General features: G+C 40.3%; 1 protein-coding gene across 2 annotated transcripts in view; it reads left to right on the top strand.

Moving 5' to 3' along the window:
* The first annotated feature begins 7,415 nt into the window (after positions 1 to 7,415).
* Positions 7,416 to 12,112, top strand: part of cdk14 (cyclin-dependent kinase 14) — a 200,833-nt gene continuing 196,136 nt past the window's right edge. Inside the window, exon 1 of one of the 2 annotated variants that reach the window (XM_021626100.3) lies at positions 7,416 to 7,918. In XM_021626100.3, the coding sequence (XP_021481775.1) occupies positions 7,825 to 7,918 (94 nt within the window). In that variant the 5' untranslated portion in view covers positions 7,416 to 7,824. The remainder of the gene's footprint in view (positions 7,919 to 12,112) is intronic. The other variant, XM_021626109.3, reaches the window with a different exon arrangement.

The following is a 12,112-nucleotide window of genomic DNA, read 5'->3' on the forward strand; positions in this document are numbered from 1 at the left end:
TTGTGTGATGTATTGTTGTCTCTACCTTCTTGCCCTTTGTGCTGTTGTCTGTGCCCAATAATGTTTGTAACATGTTTTATGCTGCTAACATGTTGTGTTGCTATCATGCTGTGTTGTCATGTGTTGCTGCCTTGCTATGTAGTTGTCTTAGGTCTCTCTTTATGTAGTGTGTTGTCTCTTGTTGTGATGTGTTTTGGCCTATATTTATATTGTATTTATTTTTACTTCTTAATCCAAAGACCCCGTCCGCGCAGCAGAATTTGTTCTTAACTGACTTGCCTAGTTGAATAAAGGTTCAATAAAAAATGTAAAATACAATTGATCTTAAACAGTCTACAGGCTACATGTGCACCACCAAGTCAGAACAGTAGGCTAAGTTATGAGGGGGAAAAGGACCACATTATTAAGGTGAGGCACATGGGCTTCTAACAGCTTAATACAAAACATACACTTAATATTGCTTTCTTAGCTACAGTATACATATATCTCTGGCATATTACATCATTTATGCAGCACCATTCAATACATTTTAGGACTTAACCTTGTTGTGCTGTGTTCATTTGAACAGGAAGGTGGCGCAGCGATCCTTCTTGTGGGCAAATTCTTTCATGAAACTTTATCAAAGTCTGACATTCTCTGGATTTATGGTGCTTTCAAGACAACTGGGAAGTCTGAAAAAAAACAAGTTTGAATCATGGCCTCCTTGATCTTTAGGTCAGAGCTCTAGAATGAGGCCGAGTTTCTGACTTGAAATGCCGAGTTGGATTACCATTCAAAACCTATTTTCCCAGTCGGAGCTAGTTTTTTTCCAAATTCCCAATTGTCTTAAACTCATTGATGTCTGAGATTTACCAGTTCCAAGTTTCCAGTTGTTTCGAAAGCTGCAGAAGTCATGCTAGATTGACAGCATGGCCAATCTATTCAACCTTTTCTGGCCCGTGGTGTTGCGTGAGAATGTTTATCCTTTTAAGCTTGGAAAAGAGACACTAAAACCCAGAGTTGGACCACACACCCTCTCCACCGAATAGCAGGCAGGGGGATCAAAATAGTGATTGCTTTGCGATGCTTGCATTTAGCTACTGATTCCTTCCTAACCCCTCGCAAACCAATTAGGGATTTCCAACTTGTTATGTAATGTTTGTGGCCGATGAGCACCATTGCATTTTATCTATAATTTTATCTATAATTTCTCTTCATATGACAAGAATTGAAAAGGATTTGCCAGTAAATTGTCGCCGTGATTGAAGATGATGACTGCTAGCTTTTTTATTTTTTATTTTAGTCTAAAACAACTTTATATCGAAGGAGTGACTTTGATTTGTTTGAGTTTAGCTTTTTATTTTATTTTATTCATAATACAAAAATCAACTTACATTGCTACATCAAACATGTCTAACAAAACAAAACACGGGTATTAACCAGAAAATACTCAAACATGCAAAAAAATATCAATAAAATAATACAAAAAATAAACAATTTTAGTGCAATTGTATTCACTCTGAAAAAATCTTATTACAATGATTCAGGAAGATGTTATTCTTGTTGTTATTCACTAGGGTTAATGTTTTAATGAGATAATTAAATTCAATCAGAAAAATAAGTAATTTTGGTATAGAATTTTGGAATTTTTGTTTGTGTATGAAGCATTTGGCAACAAGAATAAAAAAAATGAACAATCATTTCAGTGCTCTTGTTATCATTGCAATAGTAACATATTATATCTTTCATGACAAAAACATAGGCAGTGTTCATAATGGTAAATAACTACTTTGCAAGGTTTTCCCAAAATGTAGACAAATTTACATTCAAAGAACAAGTGAGACAGATTCTCACCTTTTTCACAGAAAACGCAGATATCATCAATAGCCACAAATTTGGATATCATAGAATTACATGGATATATCTTGTGTAAAATTCTGAAGTGCACTTCCCTAACTTTGTTTGGTATACAGTATTTGTAAGGCCTTAACCATGCATTTTTCCAGACAATGTCAGGAATAAGCATGTTCCAGAAAAACTTTCCTCTCGGTGTAAGTTGGTTTTGTGAATGAAGAATTGGTCTTATATATTTATTACAACAAGATCTCTCAAGTAAGTCCACACCTTCCAATCTGAGTTCTGGATAAACTGTGATCATTCCCAAAAATTAAGATTAATTTTCATACGTGTAGTTAGACCACTGGGAACGGCTTTGATCACAGAAATAAACTCTCTGAAAGGTATTGGAAACTCTTTCAATGTTATAAATTGTTCATATGTGAGAATATTACCCTTGTGTTCAAAAATATCAAGAACAAAGTCAATATTCCTCTCATGCCAGCTGGGGTAGAACAATGACTTATTCCTTACAGTAATGTCTGAATTATTCCACAAAAGACCTTTATGTGGGGAAAAATTGTGCAGGAAACATATTTTCTAGGCCATTAAAGCTTGTTGGTGAAACCTAGCCAATTTAGCAGGTAATCTTTTGGGAATATAATTACATTTCAGTAAAAATTGAAGACCTCCTAATTTATTAAACACATTATTTGGAATGAAATACCATATTGAATCAGTATTGATCAAACATTATTTCAACCAGTTTATCTTGAAAGTGTTATTTATGTCAACAAAATCCAACACTTCTAGACTGCCTTCAGCCTTTTGTTAGAAAGGACAGATTTTTTTTAGTTTGTGAGACTTATTTTTCCAGATGAAGTCAAGAAAGGTCTAATTGATCTCTTTACAAGTAGCTGGATTTACACATAACGATAATGAGGGGTACACAAAATGAGACAGTCCCTCTGCCTTGGACAGAAGTACTCTCTGCTTATCTAGCTTGCTAGCTAAGATTTTGAAAGTATGACGTTGACATGATCTGCCAATCAAAGCTGCGGTAGATATAACGTGATTTGAGGTTATTTTATCTGTGGCCAATGACCTTGAGCCTTCTTGGATGGGCACTTCTAATGTAAACATATGGCTGCACCCAAGGGGGCTTGAACTGCCTAGCTCCCCCTTGGACTGCCTAATCTCCCTCTAGATTCTGCAGTGACGTAGTGTCCCCATGAGTGACAAAACACTTGAGACAAAAAACTAGAAACTAGAGATTATCAACATCTAAGCTCTGTACTTTCCACTAGTTGCCCCTCCACCACAGAAAGCCCTGAGCTAGGCTGAATTACCTGCATTTTGGAGCTGCCTTACTCAAGAAAGCAAAAAAGAGACCATGTTTGTGTGCGGCTTTATTAATTCAATATATATATTTGTAATTGTTTCAAACTCATATGTGACACGTCTTAATGCCAAAATAACAACAATGCAACAATATATATATTTACAGTACCAGTCAAAAGTTTGGACACTCGTTCAAGGGTTTTTCTTTATTTTTACTATTTTCTACATTGTAGAGTAATAGTGAAGACATAGAAACTATGAAATAACACATATGGAATTATGTAGTAACCAAAAAAGTGTTAAACAAATAAAAACATATTTAAAATGTGAGATTCTTCAAATTTGCCACCCGTTGCCTTGATAACAGCTTTGCACACTCTTTGCATTCTCTCAACCAGCTTCATGAGGAATGCTTGAAGGAGATCCCACATATGCTGAGCACTTGTTGGCTGCTTTTTCTTCACTCTGCGGTCCAACTCATCCCAAACCATCTCAATTGGATTGAGGTTGGGTGATTGTGGAGGCCAGGTCATCTGATGCAGCACTCCATCACTCTCTTTGGCTAAATATCCCTTACACAGCCTGGAGGTGTGTTTTGGGTCATTGTCCTGTTGAAAAACAAATGATAGTCCCACAAAGAGCAAACCAGATGGGATGGCGTATTTCTGTAGAATGCTGTGGTAGCCATGCTGGTTAAGTGTTCCTTGAATTCTAAATAAATCACTGACAGTGTCACTAGCAAGGCACCCCCACACCATCCCACCTCCTCCTCCATGCTTCATGGTGGGAACCACACATGCGGAGATCATCCGTTCACTTACTCTGCGTTTCACAAAGACATGGCGGTTGGAATCAAAAATCTAAAATTTGGACTCATCAGACCAAAGGACAGATTTCCACCAAGCAAGTCTCTTCTTATTATTGGTGTCCTTTAGTAGTGGTTACTTTGCAACAATTCGACCATGAAGGTCTGATTCATGTCTCCTCTGAACAGTTGATGTTGAGATGTGTCTTTTACTTGAACTCTGTGAAGCATTCATTTGGGCTGCAATCTGAGGTGCAGTTAACTCTAATAAACTTATCCTCTGCAGCAGAGGTAACTCTGGGTCTTCCTTTCCTCCCTTTCCTCACGAAAGCCAGTTTCATCATAGTGCTTGATGGTTTTTGCAACTGCACTTGAAGAAACTTTCAAAGTACTTGAAATGTTCCGCTTTGACTGACCTTCATGTCTTAAAGTAATGGACTGTTGTTTCTCTTTGCTTATTTGAGCTGTTCTTGCCATAATATGGAGTTGGTCTTTTACCAAATAGGGCTATCTTCTGTATACCACCCCTATCTTGTCACAACACAACTGATTGGCTCAAAACGCATTAAGAAGGAAATAAAGTCCACAAATGAACTTTTAAGAATGCACACCTGTTAGTTGAAATGCATTCCAGGTGACTATCTCATGAAGCTGGTTGAGAGAATTCCAAGAGTGTGCAAAGCTGTCATCAAAGCAAAGGGTGTTTACTTTGAAGAATCTGTAATCTAAAATATATTTTGATTTGTTTAACACTTGTTTGGTTACTAAATTATTCCATATGTGTTATTTCATTGTTTTGATGTCTTCACTATTATTCTACAATGTAGATAATAGTAAAAAATAAAGAAAAATGCTTCAATGAGTAGGTGTGTCCAAGCTTTTGACTGGTACTGTATATACATTACTGTTCAAAAGTTTGGGGTCACTTAGAATGTCCTTGTTTTTTAAATTAAAGCAATTTTTTTTGTCCATTAAATAGCATCAAATTGATCAGAAATACAGTATAGACATTGTTTATGTTGTAAATGACTATTGTAGCTGGAAACCGCAGATTTTTTATGGAATATCTACATAGGCGTACAGAGGCCCATTATCAGCAGTGAAGAGGTAACTCCGGGATGCTGGCCTTCTAGGCAGAGTTCCTCTGTCCAGTGTCTGTGTTCTTTTGCCCATCTTGAACTTTTATTTTTATTGGCCAGTCTGAGATATGGCCTTTTCTTTGCAACTCTGCCTTGAAGGCCAGCATCCCGGAATTGCCTCTTCACTATTGATGTTGAGACTGGTGTTTTGCAGGTAGTATTTAATGAAGCTGCCAGTTAAGGACTTGTGAGGCATCTGTTTCTCAAACTAGACACTCTAATGTACTTGTCCTCTTGCTCAGTTGTGCACCGGGCCTCCCACTCCTCTTTCTATTCTGGTTAGAGCCAGTTTGCACTGTTCTGTGGAGGGAGTAGTACACAGTGGGAGTGGGAGGCCCCGGTGCACAACTGAGCAAGAGGACAAGTAGTGTCTAGTTTGAGATCTTCAATTTCTTGCCAATTTATCGCATGGAATGGCCTTCATTTTTCAGAACAAGAATAGACTGACGAGTTTCAGAAGAAAGTTCTTTGTTTCTGGCCATTTTGAGCCTGTAATCGAACCCACAAATGCTGATGCTCCAGATACTCAACTAGTCTGAAGGAGGCCAGTTGTATTGCTTCTTTAATCAGAACAACAGTTTTCAGTTGTGCTAATGTAACAGTTTAGCTTCTGTCCCTCTCCTCGCCCGTACCTGGGCTCGAACCAGGGACTCTCTGCATACATCAACAACAGCCACCCTGAAAGCATCGTTACCCATCGCTCCACAAAAGCCGCAGCCCTTGCAGAGCAAATTGAACAACTACTTCAAGGTCTCAGAGCAAGTTTCGTCAACAATTGAAACGCTATTAGCGCGCACCCCGCGAACTAGCTAGACTTTTCACATTGGTTACACTAACATAATTGCAAAATGGTTTTCTAATGATCAGTTAGCCTTTTAAAATGATGAACTTGGATTAGCTAACACAATGTGCCATTGGAACACAGGAGTGATGGTTGCTGATAATGGGCCTCTGTACACCTATGTAGATATTACATTTCCGGCTACAATAGTCATTTACAACATTAACAATGCCTACACTGTATTTCTGATCAATTTGATGTTATTTTAATAGACAAAAAAAATGATTTTCTTTCAAAAACAAGGACATTTCTAAGGGACCCCAAACTTTTGAACAGTACCGAGATGTTGCAAGTTCATATCCCTGAGCTGACAAGGTACAAATCTGTTGTTCTGCCCCTGAACAGGCAGTTAACCCACTGTTCCTAGGCCGTCATTGAAAATAAGAATTTGTTCTTAACTGACTTGCCTAGTTAAATAAAGGTAAAATAAATAAAATAGTGTACATACATAAATATTTCTTTGTTTGTTAGCTAAACAAGTGCTTGTTACTGCCAACAGACATATCAGAGAATACAGCTGTTATACACTAGCATTTGCTGACATTATTGTAAGTTTGAACTCAGCTTTGTTTCAAGTTTTACTCTCCAGTGTTGAATAGACTGTTCCCAACACTTCTGTGCCAAGGCTCTGCTGAGGCAGCTGCTCGTGTGTTACTGTTGCGCGCTCAAGGTCCTCGGTGGAGATTTGCACCACCAAGGGAGACTAGGTGGGGAAAGCAGTTGTCTTTGGAGTTGATGCAGAAATATATCAAATGTAAACTGGCATCTGTGCGTTTGCTTAATCCAATAAATGTATGACTCCATGTGTAGCCAACCATTTGGAGATGCCAAATGCGCTTAATGCGCATACTGTATGTGGCTGACGGGTAATGTCCTCTGACTCATAATATAATTTGGTAATGAAAATTAAGCGAAATTATATTAACAGGTGTAGGCCTAATATCAAGTTAGACACCTCTCAGAAAGCATTAGAGACTGTGATAAAAACTTTTTTTGTTGTTGCATAAAGTTCCAATAAACGGTTTCCTACTAGGACTTACTTCCCAAACACCCCTTCACAACACCCAACACTACAATGGAATTATCAAATAATCCAATAATATTTTAAAACAAAGGATATTTGGAAGACATTCATGATCGTATTTGATATTATTGTTATTATTAGGTTATTTGCATCATTGGCTAAGATATATTTTTGATATGTCAACAATAGCCAAACTAATTGTGGTAGGCTAAATGTCACAGTATAGTAGACCATCACACTTTCACTTGTTGTGAGTTACTTTTATCTGAACATCGGACTCCCTGGCTATGAACCCTGCGCAGTTAAATGGTTATATATTTTTTTGTTATTCGAGCGGCACTAAAGCATGATTGATAGATCAATGGCAAATCACAGAATCCCCTGTTCTTATTTGGCCAATCGTTGCGCATCCTGGGCGGGGTTTGTAGCTCTGCTGGAGTATGTTTTTTTCTTCCCTCTCGCAGACCGGAGAGAGAGAATCCCAAAAATGACATCCAGATTGCAGGGGAGCAGAGCAGAGAGGGAGAGAGAGACTGAGTGAGAAAGAGACTGGGAGAGAGAAAGAAAGAACTCAAAAACCCGTTCAGTTTCAGGGAGAAAACAGAGAATATCAGCCAGCCCATGTTTTATTTTCCAGCTTCATACTTGGCATCTTGTGGAAAATTCCGACTTTAGAAATGTCGTTGGACACAAAGAAAACCTGAGAAGAATACACCAATGTGTTTTTGAAAACAAAAGCGTTAGCATAAACGTTTCCTGTTTCTTGACATCGTAGTAGAACGGAGAACCCCTTGGTTTGAACCCTGCGCTCCTCTCCAGTTTTGTGAAGACCACTGTCTGCTGCAGTCCAACCGTCAAGATGTGTGACCTGATGCCAGTTTCGAAACCTGCTGAAAAAATCGGCAAAATGAAAAAGTTGCGAAGAACTTTGTCAGAGAGCTTCAGTCGCATAGGTGAGTAGCCTACCCTTACTGTAGCGGTTTTAGTGCAACAATGCATAGCCTATCGCAGTTAACGGTTATGGAAAAAGGTGCTGTAGCCTAGGGAACTATTCTAATAATGTCCACTCCAACTATTCGGGACGATAGCGGAATTTCACTATTACGAAAAAGCTTTACATGCGGTGGCATTCACACTGGTGGCAATCACTATTACAACATTACGATTATGCATTATGGCAATAACTGTCATTGTGTTGCTGCAATTCAACACAATGTTACACTGTAACCGTGAATGACATTATAAAAAGTGCATTCTAAATACATGGCTATGATATTAGCTATGTGAATATTGTAAATGGGTAGTTCATGTTGAGTGTTATCATTACTGCCGTATAAAACATCAGGGATTTGCCGATGTGCTTATTGTACAACTGGAAGGAGCTCGCTATCCAAATGGCCTGCGTAACTAAACTCAGGCATCTAAGCAGGTACACACACTGCCCCCCCCCCTCTCTCTCTCTCTCTCTCTCTCTCTCTCTCTCTCTCTCTCTCTCTCTCTCTCTCTCTCTCTCTCTCTCTTTCTCTCTCTCTCTCTCTCTCTCTCTCTCATCCCGTGTTGGTCTATACGGTTTGGTGCATTAAAGGCTCACCAAATATCACTCCCTATGTAGACGACTGTTAAATATTCTCTCCCCACAAATGAACTGATCAGATACAACAAGAAGAGGGAACATTTTCCAATATGGGTCGAATATGAGGCTGCATGAAAAAAGGTCGGCATTGACTTTTCTGCTGCATGGATTGTCCTTGTCCATATTGGTCACTGTTGCTGCTGATATCTGCATCAGCCCTCAACGTGGTGCACCGCACTATATAGGCATTGATTGATCACTCACTCGCTGTCTGTGTTTCACGGATGGTTTAACAAAGAGCATTACATCTTAGTTAGAGAAGTTGGGCTTCTTGTAACCAAATCATAATGCTTACTATACTATATACCAGTAGATATTATTATTTCCATACATGTCCTAATACAGTTTTTCTCAATTGCTAAAACACTAAAACCCATTGGCTGAACGAAGTTCTCAGTTGCCTGGACTCATTTAGCTAATTATGCAGTCTGTTGTCAATACCTTAAACCATTTCACATGGTAAAACACAATTTGTAGATCTCACTTAGACTTTTCAGCAAAATTCTAAACACATTCTCATTCTCAAAACACATTCTGCACTCTAATGCACATGTCATCCATACTGGTAAACATAAGTGGCAACAATCAAATACAAATAGAGAACATATGTCATTGATTGAACACAACCACTCAAAATGTATTTAACCTGTTTCAAATGATGCGACAGAACCAATAAAAGCCAGTTCAGAGAGCAAACAGAACAAAAAAGAACAAAAAACTAAATTGCGAAGAGCAAAGCAGAGTAGTAATTTCTGATAAATTTTGAGCTACTATGATAGAACATGTTTTCATTCATCAAAAGACAATGACTGAAAAATATGAATATTTTTTATGATAAAAAATGTACTTCTCCCAGAGAATTGTATGTTTTGAACCATGTGTTTTCTATTTTTTGGTGTATTGTTTACTGACTGCTTGAGAGTGAATATAATTTTGATCACTTTGTTTATGATTTGAGAGCAGTGTTTGATTTTGAACACAGGTCAAACTGTTTTGAGGCGAATGTTTCATTTTGCAAGAGGAGTCAGAGGTTATGTAAATAGTGCTTGAAGATGAGGTTTTGTGTTTAATGTTTTCAGGAAATGGAGCAAGGTTTCAGAAATTGTGTTTTAGCAATTGAGAAAAACTGTAATACGCTCACACTGAATGTCACATCATAGTTCAGCCTGGTCTCATAGACTAGACTTAACATAGTAAACGTAAATCCGGGACCCCCAGTTAGACCATTATGTTACCTTTGGTATGGTTACACAAGACATATTGTTACTTAAGGCAAAAAAAACGAAGGTAGGCTGGTTGGTCGGGTGGAAAGGTTGCGAGTTCGAATCTCATCACGGACAACTTTAGAATTTGAGCTAATTAGCAACTTTGCAGCTACTTACAACTTTTTAGCTACTTTGCAGCTTCTTAACATGTTAGCTAACCCTTCCCCTAACTCTAAAACTAACCTTAACCCTTTTAGTTAACCCTAACCTTAATCCTGTAACCTAACTCTTAAACTTAACCCTAACCTTAATCCCTAACCCAGCTATTTTTTTCCAGCTAGCTAACGTTAGCTACCTAGCCAGAATTCATAACATATCATATGTTTTGCTAATTTGTAACATTGTATGTTTTCCAAATTCGTAATATATAATATAAATTGTAATTCATAACATATCATAAGGCATGGGTGATGGACATCCTCAAGTTAATACATATCATACGAAATGGAACATATCATGCTAAATGGAGTTGGGAATTTGATGTGGGACCCAGATTGTAGGCTATTTATGCTACCTTGCTATTCCAGGCTATGCTACCACCTTGCATGTCAATTGCTAACTGTGCTAAGGTCATTTACTGTAGGATCTACAAACTCACAACTCTATCCTTGTCTTTTAACTGTTACTGTGTATTTCAAGTACATCGCTATGACAATGCAGCCTTCTGACCTTAGCTGAGGTTAGCTGGGATGAGACTGTTGGCCTACTTCAGGGATCATCAACTAGATTCAGCTAGATTCAACTAGATTCATAATTACAAATAATTTGTAGACTGCAAATTTGTAACGTGTGCACTGAGAGTCGGGAACAATTTCAGGGAGTGAATCGTTTAATAAATAAATGAAAACATAATACAAAACAAGAAACACAAACAACGCACAGACATGAAACTGAAACAGAAACAATGACACCTGGGGAAGGAACCAATGGGAGAGACAGATATAGGGAAGGAACCAAAGGGAGTGACATATATAGGGCAGGTAATCAAGGAGGTGATGGAGTCCAGGTGAGTGTCATTATGCGCCGATGCGCATAACGATGGTGACAGGTGTGTGCCATAATGAGCAGCCTGGTGACCTAGAGGCCGGAGAGGGAGCACACGTGACAGTACCCCCTCCCCTGCGCGTTCGGCTCCAGCAACAGGACACCAACCACAGGAACGATCCCAGGGATCAGGAGCGGACCGGGCGCATGAGAGCCTGATGAGCCGGCTGAGACCTCCCCAGGTGCCTCGGTCGAGGCACGGGAACCTGTTCACCCAGCTGAGGCATGGGAGCCTGTCGAACCCGCTGAGGCATGGAAGCCTGTCGAGCCAGCTGAGGCATGGTAGCCTGTTGAGCCAGCTGAGGCATGGGAGCCTGTTGAGCCAGCTGAGGCATGGGATCCTGTCGAGCCAGCTGAGGCATGGTAGCCTGTCGAGCCAGCTGAGTCAGCTGAGGCATGGTAGCCTGTCGAGCCAGCTGAGGCATGAGAGCCTGTCGAGCCAGCTGAGGCATGGGAGCCTGTCGAGCCAGCTGAGGCATGGGAGCCTGCCGAGCCAGCTGAGGCATGGGAGCCTGTCGAGCCAGCTGAGGCATGGGAGCCTGTTGAGCACGCTGAGCCAGCTGAGGCATGGGAGCCTGTTGAGCCAGCTGAGGCATGGGAGCCTGTCAAGCCAGCTGAGGCATGGGAGCCTGTCGAGCCAGCTGAGGCATGGGAGCCTGTCGAGCCAGCTGAGGCATGGGAGCCTGTTGAGCACGCTGAGCCAGCTGAGGCATGGGAGCCTGTTGAGCCAGTTGAGGCATGGGATCCTGTCAAGCCAGCTGAGCCAGCTGAGGCATGGTAGCCTGTCGAGCCAGCTGAGGCATGGTAGCCTGTCGAGCCAGCTGAGGCATGGTAGCCTGTCGAGCCAGCTGAGGTATGGAAACCCGTCGAGCCAGCTGAGGCAGGGGAACCCGTCAAACCCGCTGAGGCATGGGAATCCGACAAACCAGCTGAGGCCTCCCAGGTAGCTCTGGTTCTGACACCCGGACCTGACATCACCTCCAGCACAATTATTTTTTAAATTAAACACTCCCTGATGCTTCCCTTTGGTGAGGCAATTTCATTATGCACTGATGCGTGTAACAATGGTGACAGGTGTGCAGCATGGTGACCTGGAGGCCAGAGAGGGAGCACACGTGACAAAATTTACTATAACATAATAATTTCTAACCTTGCTTACATTTGCTCACGATCGCATACACTGTAAATCTCTGTATTATGCGTGG

This window comes from Oncorhynchus mykiss, chromosome 2 (assembly GCF_057628025.1).
Source record: "Oncorhynchus mykiss isolate SJ-2025 chromosome 2, ASM5762802v1, whole genome shotgun sequence".
Taxonomy (NCBI): Eukaryota; Metazoa; Chordata; class Actinopteri; order Salmoniformes; family Salmonidae; genus Oncorhynchus; species Oncorhynchus mykiss.